This window comes from Phyllobates terribilis, unplaced genomic scaffold (assembly GCF_046119375.1).
Source record: "Phyllobates terribilis strain yellow unplaced genomic scaffold, ASM4611937v1 Scaffold_2__4_contigs__length_985480577, whole genome shotgun sequence".
In the NCBI taxonomy this organism is placed as follows: Eukaryota; Metazoa; Chordata; class Amphibia; order Anura; family Dendrobatidae; genus Phyllobates; species Phyllobates terribilis.
The window spans coordinates 21,159,775-21,182,412 of NW_027362762.1; the positions used below are offsets into that span (position 1 = coordinate 21,159,775).

A 22,638-nucleotide genomic window follows, 5' to 3' on the forward strand; every position below is an offset into this window, starting at 1 on the left:
AGCGCTGCCACTGTTCTCTCACACTGGATCGGATCTGCTCTGTTCCGCCCCATAGTATAACACTGGGCCGAGTGCGATCCCATAAGACATCACATAGGAACCGGCGAGTTATACTCCAGTGTGAACAAGGCCGACACGGACGATCAGTAACGACGGCTCAGGATTCTCCCCACTGTCCTATTACAGGATAGAAACCAAAGAGACTCAGGACCTCAGAATGCCGGACTGTTCTTATGTTACAAAGGGGGTCACCAAATACTGACGATGGAGGCGACGGGCGGTCACCAGATACTCATGATGGAGGTGACGGGCGATAACCAGATACTGATGATGGAGGTGACGGGCGGTCACCAGATACTCATGATGGAGGTGACGGGCGGTCAGCAGATTCTCATGATGGAGGTGACGGGCGGTCACCAGATACTGACGATGGAGGCGACGGGCGGTCACCAGATACTCATGATGGAGGTGACGGGCGATAACCAGATACTGATGATGGAGGTGACGGGCGGTCACCAGATACTCATGATGGAGGTGACGGGCGATAACCAGATACTGATGATGGAGGTGACGGGCGGTCACCAGATACTCATGATGGAGGTGACGGGCGGTCACCAGATACTGATGATGGAGGTGACGGGCGGTCACCAGATACTGATGATGGAGGTGACGGGCGGTCACCAGATACTGATGATGGAGGTGACGGGCAGTCATCAGATACTGATGATGGAGGTGACGGGCGGTCACCAGATACTGATGATGGAGGTGACGGGCGGTCACCAGATACTGATGATGGAGGTGACGGGCGGTCACCAGCTACTGATGGGATTTCCATTTTGATAATTAATAACAATGATCCATTCTCACTGCGGCGTCTGAAGCTTCTGACTATGCAGCGTTTCTTTACGCACCTGCCTAGCACTGTATATAGGGGGCTAAAGACCCTTCCCTGGCAGAGATCAGATGCGGCACTGTATATTGGGGGCTGCAGACTCTTCCCCGGCAGAGATCAGATGTGGCCCTGTATATAGGGGGCTACAGACCCTTCCCCGGCAGAGATCAGATGCGGTGCTGTATATGGGGGGCTACAGACCCTTCCCAACAGAGATCAGATGCAGCGCTACAGACCCTTCCCGGCAGAGATCAGACGTGGCGCTGTATATAGGGGGCTACAGACCCTTCCCGGCAGAGATCAGATGCGGCGCTGTATATGGGGGGGGCTACAGACCCTTCCCGGCAGAGATCAGATGCGGCGCTGTATATGGGGGGGGCTACAGACCCTTCCCGGCAGAGATCAAATGCGGCGCTGTATATGGGGGGGCTACAGACCCTTCCCGGCAGAGATCAGATGCGGCGCTGTATATGGGGGGGCTACAGACCCTTCCCGGCAGAGATCAGATGCGGCGCTGTATATGGGGGGGCTACAGACCCTTCCCGGCAAAGATCAGATGCGGCGCTGTATATGGGGGCTACAGACCCTTCCCGGCAGAGATCAGATGTAGCGCTGTATATGGGGGGCTACAGACCCTTCCCGGCAGAGATCAGACGCGGCGCTGTATATGGGGGGGCTACAGACCCCTCCCGGCAGAGATCAGATGCGGCGCTGTATATGGGGGGGCTACAGACCCTTCCCGGCAGAGATCAGATGCGGCGCTGTATATGGGGGGGGCTACAGACCCTTCCCGGCAGAGATCAAATGCGGCGCTGTATATGGGGGGGCTACAGACCCTTCCCGGCAGAGATCAGATGCGGCGCTGTATATGGGGGGGCTACAGACCCTTCCCGGCAGAGATCAGATGCGGCGCTGTATATGGGGGGGCTACAGACCCTTCCCGGCAAAGATCAGATGCGGCGCTGTATATGGGGGCTACAGACCCTTCCCGGCAGAGATCAGATGTAGCGCTGTATATGGGGGGCTACAGACCCTTCCCGACAGAGATCAGACGCGGCTCTGGCACTTCTCTTGCACTTGGGTTCTGCTCCGCCGATCACCTGGAAGAGTCAATAGTGTCGGGCTCGGCAGCCATTGTCCGCACCTCTCTGTAACAGGATGAGCAGAAAGACATGAAAGCAGAACAAACACGGAGGGGGAAAGCCTCTTATGTGACGGCCTTGTGGGGTCCTCCTGGCATTGAGCTTGTCATGGGCTCTTGTCAAAAACCGGCGCCACACACGAACTCATTGCACGGGTCGTGCCGCTTGAGAGCGGATATCCCGCCATTGTGCGCCGGCCCTAATCCTGTGTTGGTCCAAGTCATTTACGGCCTTTTTGTCACTTATGAACTTGAAACATCAAAAGTCACCGGAGCGGACCGCGCGGCGCCGCACAAATTGGATTTCTGTTCAGACGACTCGTCGGATCGGGTCGGCAAACACTGGAGAGAGATGATCGCCCTGGGAACCGAGTCAATATGGAGGCGAGGGGGGACCTCACAAAGACCCCGGGCCGACATACGAGCGGCAGGCGAGGAGCAAATCCCACAGGCGCCTTGTGCATTGGGAATAAACCAGGACATGTGCCAAGATGGACGCCGAAAGTGCCGCCACCGCCGGGGGTACGAGGAACCGCAGATCCCCAAAACATTGTCTGAGAGACGTCCTCAACAGCCAGCGAGGAAAACAGACGAGCACAGACGCGGGGGCGCAGCATGGATGTGTCCGCGCAGGGACAGCACATACAGTGGCTTGTGAAAGTATTCACCCCCTTGGCTTTTTACCCATTTTGTTACATTACTACTTTGCAATCCGATTTGTGTGTGATACATCAGCACTAAATAGTCTAAGATGGTGAAGTGAAAAAAAAATGTAGGCATAAAATACATTTATGGGATCAAATACCTGAAAATTGTCATGTGCATATGTATTCACCCCCTTTTGCTATGAAGTCCCTAAAAATTTCTGGTGCAAGCAATTCCCTTCATAAGTCCCATGCTTAGTGACCGGACGTCCACCTGTGTGCAATCTAATGTCACATGTCTGTCAGTATATACACTTTACCTTTACTGAAAGGCCACAGAGGCTGCAACACCATGAAGACCAAGGAGATCTCCAACCACCACCATGAAGACCAAGGAGATCTCCAACCACCACCATGAAGACCAAGGAGATCTCCAACCACCACCATGAAGACCAAGGAGATCTCCAGACACCACCATGAAGACCAAGGAGATCTCCAGACACCACCATGAAGACCAAGGAGATCTCCAGACACCACCATGAAGACCAAGGAGATCTCCAGACACCACCATGAAGACCAAGGTGATCTCCAACCACCACCATGAAGACCAAGGTGATCTCCAACCACCACCATGAAGACCAAGGTGATCTCCAACCACCACCATGAAGACCAAGGAGATCTCCAACCACCACCATGAAGACCAAGGAGATCTCCAACCACCACCATGAAGACCAAGGAGATCTCCAACCACCACCATGAAGACCAAGGAGATCTCCAACCACCACCATGAAGACCAAGGAGATCTCCAACCACCACCATGAAGACCAAGGAGATCTCCAACCACCACCATGAAGACCAAGGAGATCTCCAACCACCACCATGAAGACCAAGGAGATCTCCAACCACCACCATGAAGACCAAGGAGATCTCCAGACACCACCATGAAGACCAAGTAGATCTCCAGACACCACCATGAAGACCAAGGAGATCTCCAGACACCACCATGAAGACCAAGGAGATCTCCAGACACCACCATGAAGACCAAGGAGATCTCCAGACACCACCATGAAGACCAAGGAGATCTCCAGACACCACCATGAAGACCAAGGAGATCTCCAGACACCACCATGAAGACCAAGGAGATCTCCAGACACCACCATGAAGACCAAGGAGATCTCCAGACACCACCATGAAGACCAAGGAGATCTCCAGACACCACCATGAAGACCAAGGAGATCTCCAGACACCACCATGAAGACCAAGGAGATCTCCAGACACCACCATGAAGACCAAGGAGATCTCCAGACACCACCATGAAGACCAAGGAGATCTCCAGACACCACCATGAAGACCAAGGTGATCTCCAACCACCACCATGAAGACCAAGGTGATCTCCAACCACCACCATGAAGACCAAGGTGATCTCCAACCACCACCATGAAGACCAAGAAGATCTCCAACCACCACCATGAAGACCAAGGAGATCTCCAACCACCACCATGAAGACCAAGGAGATCTCCAACCACCACCATGAAGACCAAGGAGATCTCCAACCACCACCAAGAAGACCAAGGAGATCTCCAACCACCACCATGAAGACCAAGGAGATCTCCAACCACCACCATGAAGACCAAGGAGATCTCCAGACACCACCATGAAGACCAAGGAGATCTCCAGACACCACCATGAAGACCAAGGAGATCTCCAGACACCACCATGAAGACCAAGGAGATCTCCAAACAACACCATGAAGACCAAGGAGATCTCCAACCACCACCATGAAGACCAAGGAGATCTCCAGACACCACCATGAAGACCAAGGTGATCTCCAGACACCACCATGAAGACCAAGGAGATCTCCAGACACCACCATGAAGACCAAGGAGATCTCCAAACAACACCATGAAGACCAAGGAGATCTCCAAACAAGTCAGGGACAACATTGTTGAGAAGTGCAAATCAGGGTTGGGTTATAAAATAATCTCCCAATCTCTGATGATCCCCGGAGCACCATCAAATCCATTATCATCAAATGGAAAGAACATGGTACCACAACAAACCTGCCAAGAGAGGGCGCCCAACAAAACTCTCACCCCGGGCAAGGATGGCATTAATCAGAGAGGCAGCATAGAGACCAAATGTGACCCTGAAGGAGCTGCAGAGTTCCCAAGCAGAGGTACACTCCATAGAGGTGGCCTTTATGAAAGAGTGAGCAGAAAAAAGCCTTAACCTACACACAAAAAGTGTAAGGCTCGTTTTGAGTTTGCCAAAAAGACATGTGGGAGACTTCTCAAATGTATGGAGGGAGGTGCTGTGGTCAGAGGAGACCAAAATTGAACTTTCTGGCCACCAAGGTAAACGCTATGTCTGGCGCCAAACCAACACAACTCATCACCCTGAGAACACCATCCTCACAGTGAAACATGGTGGTGGCAGCATCATGCTGTGGGGATGTTTTTTGGCAGCAGGGACAAGGAGAATGGTCCGAGTCGAGGGAAAGATGGATGGTGCGAAATACAGGGATATTCTTGACCAAAACCTGTTTGTCTGTCAGTGATGTGAGACTGGAACGGAGGCTCACCTTCAACAAGACAATGACCCAAAGCATACTGCTAAAGCAACACTGGAGTGGTGTAAGGGGAAACGTGGAAATGTTCTGGAGCGGCCAAGTCACAGCCCAGACCTTAATCCAATGGAGAATCTGTGGTCAGACGGGAAGATCGCTGTTCACCAGAGGAAACATCTGACCTGAAGGAGCTGGAGCAGTTACACCTTGAGCAATGGGCAAAAATCCCAGTGGCCAGATGTGGAAAGCTCATAGAGACTCATCCAAAGTGACTGCTGCTGTAATTGTCACAAAAGGAGGCTTCACAAAGTACTGACTTTAGGCGGGTGAATAGTTATGCACAGTAGAGTTTGCACTTCTTTTGTCCTATTTGTTGTTTGCTTCACAATAAAAAGTTGTCAGCAGGTTCTTCACATGAACTGATGCAAACCCTCAAAAAAACCCTGTGAAATTCCAGGTTGTGAGGAAGCAAAACACAAAAAATGCCAAGGTGTGTGTGTGTGTGTGGGGGGGTGAATACTTTCACAAGCCACTGTATAACCCAGGCGGTGGCGGGGAATGCTGGGAGCTTTAATTCGACAGCGATGTCTTTGTGAGAGGAAGTAGTTGACTTCTCCTGTTTGGGGGAAACCTGTCAGCAGGAAGCTTGAGATCTACGGTCCCGGTGATAGTGCTCAGCTGAACGCTCGGATACACCGCCGCACGAACCTGTGGTTCCTCCCGATGGCGGCCACCATCAGCGCCGTCCAGCCCAGCATGTGTCTGGTGTTGGGGTCCACCTTCTTCCGCAGTAATCTAGGAACAGAAGACAGGATGCCATCATTATGTCGGAGAGTGTCGGCAAGTCGCCCCGCCGGCCTCCCTCCACCGCCGGCTTAGTTTCCAATTTTGTTTTTTATTTGCGCAACATAGAAACAATTTTGTTAAAAGGAAACCATCAGTAAGCAGGCGGCTACTGCTGAGCGGTCACCAGACCTGAATCCAGGATCTTGTTCGCTGTTCTCTGCCGCACAAAAATAACAATTAATGGCGACGTCTACACAGGACATGAGCTCCGCTCACCTCTCCACATCGCTGACGTCACAGGTCCGCGCCGCCTCCAGCAACTGCTCACCTGGGAAAAGACAGAGGATAGTCACAGGGGAGGACCCCAATCTACTCTTGTGACCCCCAGACATGCAATCAGGATGGGGTGCACTACAACTCCCAGCTGACACCAGAAAAAGGACATTAAATACTGGCACTGAACCAGCAAGGGCAGCAGAGAGTGAGCAGCCTAAGAGCTGACAGCAATTCAACAGCATTGTGAATACAGCTCTGGAGGTGATCTCTACATGAATCAGTATAAAGCTTGAACTAGAGATCAGAAGAGCAGTGGGTACAAGGCAAGGGCGCCCCCCGGAGGACTTCACAGGGATCACATCTACACCGCAGGACGAGGGCGCCCCCTGAGGGACATCACAGGGACCAGATCTACACCCCAGGACGAGGGCGCCCCCTGAGGGACATCACAGGGACCAGATCTACACCCCAGGACGAGGGTGCCCCCCGGGGGACATCACAGGGATCAGATCTACACCGCAGAACGAGGGCGCCCCCCGGAGAACTTCACAGGGATCACATCTACACCCCAGGACGAGGGCGCCCCCCGAGGGACATCACAGGAATCAGATCTACACCGCAGGACGAGGGCGCCCCCCGAGGGACATCACAGGAATCAGATCTACACCACAGGACGAGGGCGCCACCCGAGGGACATCACAGGAATCAGATCTACACCGCAGGACGAGGGCGCCCCCCGAGGGACATCACAGGAATCAGATCTACACCGCAGGACGAGGGCGCCCCCCGGGGGACAACACATTTATCAGACCTACACCGAAGGACGAGGGCGCCCCCCGGGGGACAACACAGGAATCAGATCTACACCGCAGAACGAGGGCGCCCCCCGGAGAACTTCACAGGGATCACATCTACACCCCAGGACGAGGGCGCCCCCCGAGGGACATCACAGGAATCAGATCTACACCGCAGGACGAGGGCGCCCCCCGAGGGACATCACAGGAATCAGATCTACACCGCAGGACGAGGGCGCCACCCGAGGGACATCACAGGAATCAGATCTACACCACAGGACGAGGGCGCCACCCGAGGGACATCACAGGAATCAGATCTACACCGCAGGACGAGGGCGCCCCCCGAGGGACATCACAGGAATCAGATCTACACCGCAGGACGAGGGCGCCCCCCGGAGAACTTGACAGGGATCACATCTACACCACAGGACGAGGGCGCCCCGAGGACTTCACAGGGACCAGATCTACATCACAGGTCGAGGGCGCCCCCCGAGGGACATCACAGGGACCAGATCTACATCACAGGTCGAGGGCGCCCCCCGAGGGACATCACAGGGACCAGATCTACACCACAGGTTGAGGGCGCCCCCCGGGGGACATTACAGGGACCAGATGTACAAAGCAGGACGAAGGCGCCCCCCGGGGGACATCACAGGGACCAGATCTACACAGCAGGACGAGGGCGCCCCCCCGTGGACATCACAGAGAACAGATCTACACCGCAGGACGAGGGCGCCCCCCGGGGGACATCACAGAGAACAGATCTACACCGCAGGACGAGGGCGCCCCCCGGGGGACATCACAGGGACCAGATCTACACCACAGGTCGGGGGCGCCACCAGGGGGACATCACAGGAATCAGATCTACACCCCAGGACGAGGGCGCCCCCCGGGGACATCACAGGAATCAGATCTACACCACAGGACGAGGGCGCCCCCTGAGGGAAATTAAAGGAATCAGATCTACACCGCAGGACGAGGGCGCCCCCCGGAGAACTTCACAGGGATCACATCTACACCACAGGACGAGGGCGCCCCCGGGGGACATTACATGGACCAGATCCACATCACAGGTTGAGGGCGCCCCCCGGGGGACATCACAGGGACCAGATCTACACCACAGGTTGAGGGCGCCACCCGGGGGACATAACAGGGATCAGCTCTACACCGCAGGACGAGGGCGCCCCCCAAGGAACATCACAGAGAACAGATCTACACCGCAGGAAGAGGGCGCCCCCCGGGGGACATCACAGGGATCAGATCTACACCGCAGGACAAGGGCGCCCCCCGGGGGACAACACAGGAATCAGATCTACACCGAAGGACGAGGACGCCCCCCGGGGGACATCACAGGAATCAGATCTACACCGCAGGACGAGGGCGCCCCCCGGGGGACAACACATTTATCAGACCTACACCGAAGGACGAGGGCGCCCCCCGGGGGACAACACAGGAATCAGACCTACACCGTAGGACGAGGGTGCCCCCCGGGGGACGTTACAGTAATCAGACCTACACCGCAGGACGAGGGCGCCAGCCGGGGGACATTACACCATAGGACGAGGGAGCCCCTCGGAGGCCACCACAGGACGACGGTGCCTCCCGGGGGACATTACACCACAGGACGAGGGCGCCCCCCGCCGGACATCCATAACTTCACATAACAAGTAAACACGTTGTGATAAAGTGAGTTGTTCTGACCTTCATCCCCGTCGCTTTCACAGCTGACCAGTAGGGCGGCAGCAGTGAGCATGGCCGCTCCGCAGTGAGAAGATCCGTCCCGACCATCGCGCTGTCTTTGGCGGCCTCCAGTGGTAGCATCGTGATACTGCAATTCATGTGAGAGATGACTGACGAGCTCGGAGCGCCTTCTAGTGTTCAGTAGCCGATACTGCAGTCCGGTAGTCACATGCAGCCTCACAACCTCCGGTCTCCCCTGACAGGCGGCGAGGAGACGGGAGTAACCGAGCCGGGACACTCGGGAGCTCCACATGAACGAGAACCACTCAGAGGACGTATATACGAAGCGGTAACACGGAGCCCTCCTGTCACTTTCCTAAACCTCGGGCCCTGACCTGCGTGACGTCACAGCCGCGCTGCATTATGGGAGTTGAAGTCTTCAGTCAGCGACTTACGCAATAAGACAGAAAACAGGAACTACATTTCCCGACAAGGCAGACATGAGCGTGACCTGACGGCCTGATGCATGCCGGGAAATGTAGTTTGATGGCCCCGTTACGTCGGCTGAGGTCATTCCTTGTTGATGTCAGAGTAGAATGTGACTGACAAGAGATTTACATTAGAATGGAAGCAGAATGTTCTAGAACATGTCCACAAAGGCTCCTGGACCTGCGTTCTATCACTTAAGTCAATGGTTATTACTGACAGTTTCCCCTTTTATTTAGGACAACGTCATGACGAGAGGCGCTGAACCCTCCCACACAAGCAAGCATCGACCAGGCAGTAGCGGGTTAATGATAACCGCACAATATAAGGGAACCTGAGATTAGACTCCTGCAGCGCCTATGACGGCCACTAGAGGGCAGACACAGACCGCGCTGCTCCACTCCCCTCAGCTCTGCTCACCACAGCTCCGCCCCCTTCAGCATCGCTCCCCTCAACTCTGCCCCCCCCACAGCTCCGCCCCCCCTCAGCTCTGCCCCCCCACAGCTCTGCTCCCCTCAACTCTGCCCCCCCACAGCTCCGCTCCCCCCCACAGCTCTGCTCCCCTCAACTCTGCCCCGCTCTGCTCCCCTCAGCTCTGCTCCCCCACACAGCTCTGCTCCCCTCAACTCTGCCCCGCTCTGCTCCCCTCAGCTCTGCTCCCCCACACAGCTCTGCTCCCCTCAACTCTGCCCCGCTCTGCTCCCCTCAGCTCTGCCCCCACACAGCTCTGCTCCCCCCCACAGCTCTGCTCCCCTCAACTCTGCCCCGCTCTGCTCCCCTCAGCTCTGCTCCCCCACACAGCTCTGCTCCCCTCAACTCTGCCCCGCTCTGCTCCCCTCAGCTCTGCTCCCCCACACAGCTCTGCTCCCCTCAACTCTGCCCCGCTCTGCTCCCCTCAGCTCTGCTCCCCCACACAGCTCTGCTCCCCTCAACTCTGCCCCGCTCTGCTCCCCTCAGCTCTGCTCCCCCACACAGCTCTGCTCCCCTCAACTCTGCTCCCCTCAACTCTGCTCCCCCACACAGCTCCGCTCCCCCTCAACTCTGCCCCCTCAGCTCCCCCCCCTCAGCTCTGCTCCCCCACACATCTCTGCTCTCCTCAGCTCTGCCCCCCCAGCTCCTCTCTCCCTCAGCTCTGCCCCCCCCACAGCTCTGCCCCCCCCTCAGCTCCGCTCCCCCTCAGCTCTGCTCCCCCACAGCTCTGCTCCCCTCAACTCTGCCCCCCCCACACAGCTCTGCTCTCCTCAGCTCTGCTCCCCCCAGCTCCGCTCCCCTCAGCTCTGCCCCCCCCCCACAGCTCTGCTCCCCCACAGTTCTGCTCCACCTCAGTTCTGCTCCACCTCAGTTCTGCTCCACCTCAGCTCTGCTCCCCCACAGCTCCACTCCCCTCAGCTCTGCTCCCCCACAGCTCCGCTCCCCCTCAGTTCTGCTCCACCTCAGCTCTGTTCCACCTCAGCTCTGCTCCCCCACAGCTCTGCTCCCCCCACAGCTCTGCCCCCCACAGCTCTGCCCCCCCCCCACAGCTCTGCCCCCCCTCAGCTCTGCCCCCCTCAGCTCTGCCCCCCACAGCTCTGCCCCCCCCCACAGCTCTGCCCCCCCCACAGCTCTGCCCCCCTCAGCTCTGCTCCCCCTCAGCTCTGCCCCCCCTCCAGCTCTGCTCCCCCTCAGCTCTGCCCCCCCACAGCTCTGCTCCCTACAGCTCTGCTCCTCCACAGCTCTGCCCCCCCTCAGCTCTGCCCCCCCTCAGCTCTGCCCCCCCTCAGCTCTGCTCCCCCTCAGCTCTGCTCCCCCTCAGCTCTGCTCCTCCACAGCTCTCCTCCCTACAGCTCTGCTCCTCCACAGCTCTGCTCCCCCTCAGCTCTGCTCCTCCACAGCTCTCCTCCCTACAGCTCTGCTCCTCCACAGCTCTGCTCCCCCTCAGCTCTGCTCCTCCACAGCTCTCCTCCCTACAGCTCTGCTCCCCCTCAGCTCTGCTCCTCTACAGCTCTCCTCCCTACAGCTCTCCTCCCTACAGCTCTGCTCCTCCACAGCTCTGCTCCCCCTCAGCTCTGCTCCTCTACAGCTCTCCTCCCTACAGCTCTCCTCCCTACAGCTCTGCTCCTCCACAGCTCTGCTCCCCCTCAGCTCTGCTCCTCCACAGCTCTCCTCCCTACAGCTCTGCTCCCCCTCAGCTCTGCTCCCCCTTCAGCTCTGCTCCCCCCTACAGCTCTGCTCCCCCCTACAGCTCTGCTCCTCCCTACAGCTCTGCTCCCCCTCAGCTCTGCTCCTCCCCACAGCTCTGCTCCTCCCCACAGCTCTCCTCCTCCTCAGCTCTCCTCCCCCTCAGCCCTGCTCCTCCTCAGCTCTGCTCCTCCCCACAGCTCTCCTCCCCACAGCTCTCCTCCCCCTCAGCCCTGCTCCTCCCCACAGCTCTGCTCCCCCTCAGCTCTCTCCACTGCTGCAGGTCTCTGTATCCGCCTCTCATCTGGGACCTCAGCAGCTCAGCCTTAAAGGGCCAGCGGAGAACTCATCAGCTCCATGATAGAAATCCAAAATATTGGGAAGTTAGTTCACACTTTACATTTCTTATGCTAATCCAGATTTTAACCTGAAACTCCAGTCACATCCAGAGCTGCATCCACGACTCATAACCCAGTCAAATTCACAGCTGCATCCATAGTTCTTATACTCCAATCACATCCAAAGCTGCATTCTTGTTCTTGTACATGGTGGAAAATGAAACAATGTGCAGAAGAGTACAATGAAGACACATCTGTAATGATGCAATACAGCGATATGCCACAATGGGGAGAAATGGCAGTGTGCAGCTGTGGTGGTGACTAGAGAAGATGTAATAATAGGGTTTCACTATAATGTAACACTGAAACATCAAGAATCTAAATATCCACCATGTAACCTGAAGGGAAGAGACAAGTATGGTGATTGCAGCTCTGGAGGTGACCAGAGGATAATACATGATTCAGAATTGTGACCCCAGCTCTGGGGGTGACTGGAGGATAAGACCTGATGTAACAGAAGAATAGTGACTGCAGCTCTGGAGGATAAGACCTGATGTAACAGCAGAATAGTGACTGCAGCTCTGGAGGTGACTGGAGAATAAGACAATGTAACAGAATAGTGACTGCAGCTCTGGAGGTGACAGGAGGATGACACATGATATAACAGCAGAATAGTGACTGCAGCACTGGAGGATAAGACATGATGTAATCGCAGAATAGTGACTGATGCTCTGGAGGATAAGACATAATGTAACAGCAGAATAGTGACTGCAGCTCTGGGGGTGACTGGAGGATAAGACATAATGTAACAGCGGAATAGTGACTGCAGCTCTGGAGGTGACTGGACGATGAGACATGATGTAACAGCAGAATAGTGACTGATGCTCTGGAGGATAAGACATAATGTAACAGCAGAATAGTGACTGCAGCTCTGGGGGTGACTGGAGGATAAGACATAATGTAACAGCAGAATAGTGACTGCAGCTCTGGAGGTGACTGGACGATGAGACATGATGTAACAGCAGAATAGTGACTGCAGCTCTGGAGGTGACTGGAGGATAAGACATAATTTAAACGCAGAATAGTGACTGCAGCTCTGGAGGTTACTGGAGGATAAGACAATGTAACAGCAGAATAGTGACTGCAGCTCTGGATGTGACTGGAGGATAAGACACAAAGTAACAGCAGAATAGTGACTGCAGCTCTGGGGGTGACTGGATGATAAGACATGGTGTAACAGCAGAATAGTGACTGCAGCTCTGGAGGTGACTGTAGGATAAGACATGATGTAACAGCAGAATAGTGACTGCAGCTCTGGAGGTGACTGGAGAATAAGACAATGTAACAGAATAGTGACTGCAGCTCTGGAGGTGACAGGAGGATGACACATGATATAACAGCAGAATAGTGACTGCAGCACTGGAGGTGACTGGAGGATAAGAAATAATGTAATCGCAGAATAGTGACTGATGCTCTGGAGGATAAGACATAATGTAACAGCAGAATAGTGACTGCAGCTCTGGAGGTGACTGGAGGATAAGACATAATGTAACAGCAGAATAGTGACTGCAGCTCTGGAGGTGACTGGAGGATAAGACATGGTGTAACAGCAGAATAGTGAGTGCAGCTCTGGAGGTTACTGGAGGATAAAACAATGTAACAGCAGCATAGTGATTGCAGCTCTGGGGGTGACTGGAGGATAAGACATGATGATACATAGTTACATTGTTGCACAGTTTGGGTTTTGGAGGATTGAGCCTTTTCGGTTGCTGAGTGCAGCTTTTTCTTGCAGACATGAAGGGGTTAATCCTCGGTGATTCTCGCCCTCCCGTACAGTGACTGTCGTGGTTCGAAGCAGACGCCACGTCACGCACAGAGCCACCATTGTGCGACTATTGATCATCAGCCGCTGGTACATTCATCACCACAGGGTCAATATTGACCCGATATTCACAGCACATTCCTCCTCTGGGGGTAGACTGAAATCGCAGCATTACCTGGACGCTTCCACTTTAACAAAATCCCCAGCCACCAGCCAATACAGCCAGCAGTGTAAAGTATGGAGGAGTAATGCATGTTAATACAATGTATCCACCAGTGTATATTAAATATCATATTAGAAAGTGGATGTATGAAAACCTCCATACTTTACACTGCAGGATGCATTTGGAGAATTTTATAATGCTGCTAAGTAGAAGAAAATTCACTATGACAACCTGACTGCCTGTGCGTCCTCTGCCCCTTTAAGGCCGGTGGCAGCGGTGATGATGACGGTCCGTTCTGCTCTCCTGGACATCTGCTCCTATTACAGGGACATTAGGAGATTTATAAAGTGGCCGCAGCTTTATCAGATCCGATATCTGAGTCACCAGAACCGAACGCAAACTACAAAGCCCAGAGTACAAGAACCAGGAGGAAAAGCATCACAAGGCGACAAAGACCACCACCTGCTGGTCCAGGGGGCAAATGTCACAGTCCCTGGTGTCCAGTGGTTTAGTGTCTCAGTCCCTGGTGTCCAATGGTTTCGTGTCTCAGTCCCTGGTGTCCAGTGGTTTTGTGTCTCAGTCCCTGGTGTCCAGTGGTTTTGTGTCTCAGTCCCTGGTGTGCTGTGGTTTAGTGTCTCAGTCCCTGGTGTCCAATGGTTTAGTGTCTCAGTCCCTGGTGTCCAGTGGTTTAGTGTCTCAGTCCTTGGTGTCTAGTGGTTTAGTGTCTCAGTCCCTGGTGTCCAATGGTTTAGTGTCTCAGTCCCTGGTGTCCAATGGTTTAGTGTCTCAGTCCCTGGTGTCCAATGGTTTAGTGTCTCAGTCCCTGGTGTCTAGTGGTTTAGTGTCTCAGTTCCTGGTGTCCTGTGGTTTAGTGTCTCAGTCCCTGGTGTCTAGTGGTTTAGTTTCTCAGTTCCTGGTGTCTAGTGGTTTAGTGTCTCAGTCCCTGGTGTCCAGTGGTTTAGTGTCTCAGTTCCTGGTGTACAGTGGTTTAGTGTCTCAGTCCCTGGTGTCCAGTGGTTTAGAGTCTCAGTCCCTTGCGTCTAGTGGTTTAGTGTGTCAGTCCTTGGTGTCCCGTGGTTTAGTGTCTCAGCCCTCGGGCCCAATGGTTTATTGTCTCAGTCCCTGGTGTCCAGTGGTTTAGTGTCTCAGTCCCTGGTGTCCAGTGGTTTAGTGTCTAAGTCCCTGGTGTCCAGTGGTTTAGTGTCTCAGTCATTGGTGTCCAGTGGTTTAGTGTCTCAGTCCCTGGTGTCTAGTGGTTTAGTGTCTCAGTCCTTGGTGTCCAGTGGTTTAGTGTCTCAGTCCCTGGTGTTCAGTGGTTTTGTGTCTCAGTTCCTGGTGTCCAGTGGTTTAGTGTCGCAGTCCCTGATGTCCAGTGGTTTAGTGTCTCAGTCCCTGGTGTCCAGTGGTTTAGTGTCTCAGTCCCTGGTGTCCAGTGGTTTAGTGTCTCAGTCCCTGGTGTCCAGTGGTTTAGTGTCTCAGTCCCTCGTGTTCAGTGGTTTAGTGACTCAGTCCCTGGTGTTCAGTGGTTTAGTGTCTCAGTCCCTGGTGTCCAGTGGTTTAGTGTCTCAGTTCCTGGTGTCCAGTGGTTTAGTGTCTCAGTCCCTGGTATCCAGTGGTTTAGTGTCTCAGTTCCTGGTGTACAGTGGTTTAGTGTCTCAGTCCCTGGTGTCCAGTGGTTTAGTGTCTCAGTTCCTGGTGTCCAGTGGTTTAGTGTCTCAGTTCCTGGTGTCCAGTGGTTTTGTGTCTCAGTCCCTGGTGTCCAGTGGTTTAGTGTCTCAGTTCCTGGTGTCCAGTGGTTTAGTGTCTCAGTCCCTGGTATCCAGTGGTTTAGTGTCTCAGTTCCTGGTGTACAGTGGTTTAGTGTCTCAGTCCCTGGTGTCCAGTGGTTTAGTGTCTCAGTCCCTGGTGTCCAGTGGTTTAGTGTCTCAGTTCCTGGTGTCCTGTGGTTTAGTGTCTCAGTCCCTGGTGTCTAGTGGTTTAGTTTCTCAGTTCCTGGTGTCTAGTGGTTTAGTGTCTCAGTCCCTGGTATCCAGTGGTTTAGTGTCTCAGTCCCCGGTGAACAGTGGTTTTGTGTCTCAGTCCCTGGTGTCTAGTGGTTTAGTGTCTCAGTCCCTGGTGTCCAGTGGTTTAGTGTCTCAGTTCCTGGTGTCCAGTGGTTTAGTGTCTCAGTCCCTGGTATCCAGTGGTCTAGTGTCTCAGTCCCTGGTGTCCAGTGGTTTAATGTCTCAGTCCCTGGTGTCCAGTGATTTAGTGTCTCAGTCCTTGGTGTCCAGTGGTTTTGTGTCACAGTCCCTGGTGTCCAAAGGTTTAGTGTCACAGTCCCTGGTGTCCAGTAATTTAGTGTTTCAGTCCCTGGTGTCCAGTGGTTTTGTGTCCTGGTCCCTGGTGTTCAGTGGTTTTGTGTCTCAGTCCCTGGTGTCCAATAGTTTAGTTTCTCAGTCCCTGGTGTCCAGTGGTTTAGTGTCTCAGTCCCTAGTGTCCAGTGGTTTAGTGTCTCAGGCCCTGGTGTCCTTGCTTTAATGTCTCAGTCCCTGGTGTCCAGTCGTTTTGTGTCTCAGTCCCTGGTGTCTAGTGGTTTTGTGTCTCAGTTCCTGGTGTCCAGTGGTTTTGTATCCTGGTCCCTTGTGTCCAATGGTTTTGTGTCTCAGTCCCTGGTGTTCAGTGGTTTTGTGTCCTGGTTCCTGGTGTCCAGTGGTTTTGTGTCTCAGTCCCTGGTGTCCAGTGGTTTAGTGTCTCAGTCCCTGGTGTCCAGTGGTTTAGTGTCTCAGTCCCTGGTGTCCAGTGGTTTAGTGTCTCAGTCCCTGGTATCCAGTGGTTTAGTGTCTCAGTCCCTGGTATCCAGTGGTTTAGTGTCTCAGTCCCTGGTGTCCAGTGGTTTAGTGTCTCAGTCCCTGGTATCCAGTGGTTTAGTGTCTCAGTCCCTGGTGTCCAGTGGTTTAGTGTCTCAGTCCCTGGTGTCCAGTGGTTTAGTGTCTCAGTCCCTGGTGTCGAGTGGTTTAGTGTCTCAGTCCCTGGTGTCCAGTGGTTTAGTGTCTCAGTCCCTGGTGTACAGTGGTTTAGTGTCTCAGTCCCTGATGTCCAGTGGTTTAGTGTCTCAGTCCCTGGTGTCCAGTGGTTTAGTGTCTCAGTCCCTGGTGACCAGTGGTTTAGTGTCTCAGTCCCTGGTGTCCAGTGGTTTTGTGTCTCAGTCCCTGGTGTCTAGTGGTTTAGTGTCTCAGTCCTTGGTGTCCAGTGGTTTAGTGTCTCAGTCCCTGGTGTCCAGTGGTTTAGTGTCTCAGTCCTTGGTGTCCAGTGGTTTAGTGTCTCTGTCCCTGGTATCCAGTGGTTTAGTGTCTCAGTCCCTGGTGTCTAGTGGTTTAGTGTCTCAGTCCTTGGTGTCCAGTGGTTTAGTGTCTCAGTCCCTGGTATCCAGTGGTTTAGTGTCTCAGTCCCTGGTGTCCTGTGGTTTAGTGTCTCAGTCCCTGGTGTCTAGTGGTTTAGTGTCTCAGTCCCTGGTGTCCAGTGGTTTAGTGTCTCAGTCCCTGGTGTCCAGTGGTTTAGTGTCTCAGTCCCTGGTATCCAGTGGTTTAGTGTGTCAGTCCCTGGTGTCCAGTGGTTTAGTGTCTCAGTCCCTGGTGTCCAGTGGTTTAGTGTCTCAGTCCCTGGTGTCCAGTGGTTTAGTGTCTCAGTCCCTGGTGTCCAGTGGTTTATTGTCTCAGTCCCTGGTGTCCAGTGGTTTAGTGTCTCAGTCCCTGGTATCCAGTGGTTTTGTGTCTCAGTCCCTGGTGTCCAGTGGATTAGTGTCTCAGTCCCTGGTGTCCAGTGGTTTAGTGTCTCAGTCCCTGGTGTCCAGTGGTTTAGTGTCTCAGTCCCTGGTATCCAGTGGTTTTGTGTCTCAGTCCCTGGTGTCCAGTGGTTTTGTGTCTCAGTCCCTGGTGTCCAGTGGTTTAGTGTCTCAGTTCCTGGTGTCCAGTGGTTTAGTGTCTCAGTCCCTGGTATCCAGTGGTCTAGTGTCTCAGTCCCTGGTGTCTAGTGGTTTAGTGTCTCAGTCCCTGGTGTCCAGTGGTTTAGTGTCTCAGTCCCTGGTGTCCAGTGATTTAGTGTCTCAGTCCTTGGTGTCCAGTGGTTTTGTGTCACAGTCCCTGGTGTCCAAAGGTTTAGTGTCACAGTCCCTGGTGTCCAGTAATTTTGTGTTTCAGTCCCTGGTGTCCAGTGGTTTTGTGTCCTGGTCCCTGGTGTTCAGTGGTTTTGTGTCTCAGTCCCTGGTGTCCAATAGTTTAGTTTCTCAGTCCCTGGTGTCCAGTGGTTTAGTGTCTCAGTCCCTAGTGTCCAGTGGTTTAGTGTCTCAGGCCCTGGTGTCCTTGCTTTAATGTCTCAGTCCCTGGTGTCCAGTCGTTTTGTGTCTCAGTCCCTGGTGTCTAGTGGTTTTGTGTCTCAGTTCCTGGTGTCCAGTGGTTTTGTATCCTGGTCCCTTGTGTCCAATGGTTTTGTGTCTCAGTCCCTGGTGTTCAGTGGTTTTGTGTCCTGGTTCCTGGTGTCCAGTGGTTTTGTGTCTCAGTCCCTGGTGTCCAGTGGTTTAGTGTCTCAGTCCCTGGTGTCCAGTGGTTTAGTGTCTCAGTCCCTGGTGTCCAGTGGTTTAGTGTCTCAGTCCCTGGTATCCAGTGGTTTAGTGTCTCAGTCCCTGGTATCCAGTGGTTTAGTGTCTCAGTCCCTGGTGTCCAGTGGTTTAGTGTCTCAGTCCCTGGTATCCAGTAGTTTAGTGTCTCAGTCCCTGGTGTCCAGTGGTTTAGTGTCTCAGTCCCTGGTGTCCAGTGGTTTAGTGTCTCAGTCCCTGGTGTCGAGTGGTTTAGTGTCTCAGTCCCTGGTGTCCAGTGGTTTAGTGTCTCAGTCCCTGGTGTACAGTGGTTTAGTGTCTCAGTCCCTGATGTCCAGTGGTTTAGTGTCTCAGTCCCTGGTGTCCAGTGGTTTAGTGTCTCAGTCCCTGGTGACCAGTGGTTTAGTGTCTCAGTCCCTGGTGTCCAGTGGTTTTGTGTCTCAGTCCCTGGTGTCTAGTGGTTTAGTGTCTCAGTCCTTGGTGTCCAGTGGTTTAGTGTCTCAGTCCCTGGTGTCCAGTGGTTTAGTGTCTCAGTCCTTGGTGTCCAGTGGTTTAGTGTCTCTGTCCCTGGTATCCAGTGGTTTAGTGTCTCAGTCCCTGGTGTCTAGTGGTTTAGTGTCTCAGTCCTTGGTGTCCAGTGGTTTAGTGTCTCAGTCCCTGGTATCCAGTGGTTTAGTGTCTCAGTCCCTGGTGTCCTGTGGTTTAGTGTCTCAGTCCCTGGTGTCTAGTGGTTTAGTGTCTCAGTCCCTGGTGTCCAGTGGTTTAGTGTCTCAGTCCCTGGTGTCCAGTGGTTTAGTGTCTCAGTCCCTGGTATCCAGTGGTTTAGTGTGTCAGTCCCTGGTGTCCAGTGGTTTAGTGTCTCAGTCCCTGGTGTCCAGTGGTTTAGTGTCTCAGTCCCTGGTGTCCAGTGGTTTAGTGTCTCAGTCCCTGGTGTCCAGTGGTTTAGTGTCTCAGTCCCTGGTGTCCAGTGGTTTAGTGTCTCAGTCCCTGGTATCCAGTGGTTTTGTGTCTCAGTCCCTGGTGTCCTGTGGTTTAGTGTCTCAGTCCCTGGTGTCCAGTGGTTTTGTGTCTCAGTCCCTGGTGTCCAGTGGTTTAGTGTCTCAGTCCCTGGTGTCCAGTGGTTTAGTGTCTCAGTCCCTGGTGTCCAGTGGTTTAGTGTCTCAGTCCCTGGTGTCCAGTGGTTTAGTGTCTCAGTCCCTGGTATCCAGTGGTTTAGTGTCTCAGTCCCTGGTGTCCAGTGGTTTAGTGTCTCAGTCCCTGGTGTCCAGTGGTTTAGTGTCTCAGTCCCTGGTGTCCAGTGGTTTAGTGTCTCAGTCCCTGGTGTCCAGTGGTTTAGTGTCTCAGTCCCTGGTGTCCAGTGGTTTAGTGTCTCAGTCCCTGGTATCCAGTGGTTTTGTGTCTCAGTCCCTGGTGTCCTGTGGTTTAGTGTCTCAGTCCCTGGTGTCCAGTGGTTTTGTGTCTCAGTCCCTGGTGTCCAGTGGTTTAGTGTCTCAGTCCCTGGTGTCCAGTGGTTTAGTGTCTCAGTCCCTGGTGTCCAGTGGTTTTGTGTCTCAGTCCCTGGTGTCCAGTGGTTTAGTGTCTCAGTCCCTGGTGTCCAGTGGTTTAGTGTCTCAGTCCCTGGTGTCCAGTGGTTTAGTGTCTCAGTCCCTGGTGTTCAGTGGTTTAGTGTCTCAGTTCCTGGTGTCTGGTGATTTAGTTTAGTCCCAAGTCTCATGGCAATAAGCAGATTTTTAAATGCAGCTCTGGATGTAACTGCAGTACATTTAACAGTTTGTCATAGCAGAATTATGATTGCAGCTCTGGATGTAAATGCAGTATATAGGACAATTTACCACAGCAGAATTATGATTGCGGCTCTGGATGTAAGTGCAGTGTATAAAACAATCTGGCACAGCGGAATTATGATTGCAGCTCTGGATGTGACTGCAGTATATAGGTCAATCTGGCACAGCAGAATTATAAATACAGCTCTGGATGTAAGTGCAGTGTATAGGACAATCTGGCACAGAAGAATTATGATTGCAGCTCTGGATGTGACTGCAGTATATAGGACAATCTGGAACAGCAGAATTATAAATGCAGCTCTGGATGTAAGTGCAGTGTATAGGACAATCTGGCACAGAAGAATTATGATTGCAGCTCTGGATGTGACTGCAGTATATAGGACAATCTGGCACAGCAGAATTATAAATGCAGCTCTGGATGTAACTGCAGTGTATAGAACAATCTGGCACAGCAGCAGAATTATGATTGCAGCTCTGGATGTGACTGCAGTATATAGGACAATCTGGCACAGCAGAATTATGATTGCAGCTCTGGATGTGACTGCAGTATATAGGTCAATCTGGCACAGCAGAATTATAAATGCAGCTCTGGATGTAAGTGCAGTGTATAGGACAATCTGGCACAGAAGAATTATGATTGCAGCTCTGGATGTGACTGCAGTATATAGGACAATCTGGAACAGCAGAATTATAAATGCAGCTCTGGATGTAAGTGCAGTGTATAGGACAATCTGGCACAGAAGAATTATGATTGCAGCTCTGGATGTGACTGCAGTATATAGGACAATCTGGCACAGCAGAATTATAAATGCAGCTCTGGATGTAACTGCAGTGTATAGAACAATCTGGCACAGCAGCAGAATTATGATTGCAGCTCTGGATGTGACTGCAGTATATAGGACAATCTGGCACAGCAGAATTATAAATGCAGCTCTGGATGTAAGTGCAGTGTATAGGACAATCTGGTACAGCAGAATTATAAATGCAGCTCTGGATGTGACTGCAGTATATAGAACAATCTGGCACAGCAGAATTATGATTGCAGCTCTGGATGTGACTGCAGTGTATAGGACAATCTAGCACAGCAGCAGAATTATGATTGCAGCTCTGGATGTGACGGCAGTAGGAGACAATTTGTGTATATTTAACCATTTAATGGCAGTTAGTGGTGGAGCTGTGATGTGACGTGTCATTATTTGCAGATTTCGCTGGACCCTGAATCGTCAGCGCTCGTCCGTGTCGCCGCTCTCCAGTCACAGCTCATCCTGCGCAGGATCTCGGCATTTTCCTGGTTTCCACGTCCTCTGGCAGATCTGTCACCACAGTGACTCAGGTGATTGTGTCTGTACAGCTGGAGCCGTGAGTCATCATGCTCCGCTCGGCGCGCTCCTCCCGCTGTGCGCCATTATGGAGATTCAGCGAGGAGAATAAGACTCCACGGGGCTGAATAGAGGGGGATTAGCGGGGTCTGAGCGCAGCTCCGGAATCCTGGCGGCTATTTATAGTCGTGACTGGTTCCTGGCGCTTTACTGAGCCACGGACGGCGAAGAACGCAGCGAATCCTCGAAACGCGGGCGATTAAAGGGACGGTATGAAAAGTCAACTAACCGATGGAGCTGTTACTAAATGTCCCAAAGTCCGTTCCTTTATCATCTCCCCTTCATGCGAAGTATTACCCCCCAATATAATGGGCACATGACCGGTCCATGACGGGGCTGGAAGCCCCCAACCCTGCAGACATCTTACTGCCCAATGGCCGTGTAATGGGGTAAATGTCATTTTAATTTTTATTTCATCAATCGTTCACATGAAAATAAGAAACATTGTAATAAATCTTATCAGAGAAATCTGCTCCTTACATTCTCAATTCAGGGGTAAAATCCGTATTCAGTGCAGTCAGATCTCCCCATTACTGAGATAGGAGAGGACAGCTGGTGCTTGTAGAATTCTATGGAGGAGGGAGGAGGTGACACACGAGGTCCAGATCTGCATAGAACTTTATGAGCACCAGCTGTCGTCTATCTCAGTAATGGGAACGTCTGTAATGAAAGATCAGAAGCCGATTCTCTAGTAAAGCCACGGCCCCACTATCAGTATAAGGCCACGGCCCCACTATCCGTATGAGGCCACGGCCCCACTATCAGTATGAGGTCACGGCCCCACTATCAGTATAAGGCCACGGCCCCACTATCAGTATAAGGTCACGGCCCCACTATCAGTATAAGGCCACAGCCCCACTATCCGTATTCTGTCAGTATTTTTCCTCAGGAGCCAAAACCAGGTGAGGAACAATCAGAGAAGAGGTAGAATAGAAACAAGTGGGGCTGTGGCCTGAGCGATTGCCTCATGTTACATAGTAAACACTTGCTTTACATGTATATTCACTACCTGGGGCAGGGGCTTCCCCTTGTGGAGGACAGGTGGTCTGCGGCGGAGGGTCGGGCGGGACACGGCCGGTCACTGGAGCCGGATACGGCAGCTGTGCAGTAGGAGCCCCCTCCCTGAGCAAACAAACCATCACTGGAGCCGCTGGGAC

General features: G+C 53.2%; 1 protein-coding gene across 2 annotated transcripts in view; it reads right to left on the reverse strand.

Moving 5' to 3' along the window:
- CLPB (ClpB family mitochondrial disaggregase) overlaps positions 1–22,638 on the reverse strand; it is a 66,413-nt gene extending 43,775 nt beyond the window's left edge. Inside the window, exons 1-3 of one of the 2 annotated variants that reach the window (XM_073661181.1) lie at positions 22,491–22,638; positions 6,306–6,357; positions 5,952–6,038 (exon numbers count right to left, since the gene is read on the reverse strand). In XM_073661181.1, the coding sequence (XP_073517282.1) occupies positions 5,952–6,038; positions 6,306–6,357; positions 22,491–22,620 (269 nt within the window). In that variant the 5' untranslated portion in view covers positions 22,621–22,638. Of the gene's footprint in view, positions 1–5,951; positions 6,039–6,305; positions 6,358–8,800; positions 9,229–22,490 lie in introns of those variants that run through there. The other variant, XM_073661180.1, reaches the window with a different exon arrangement.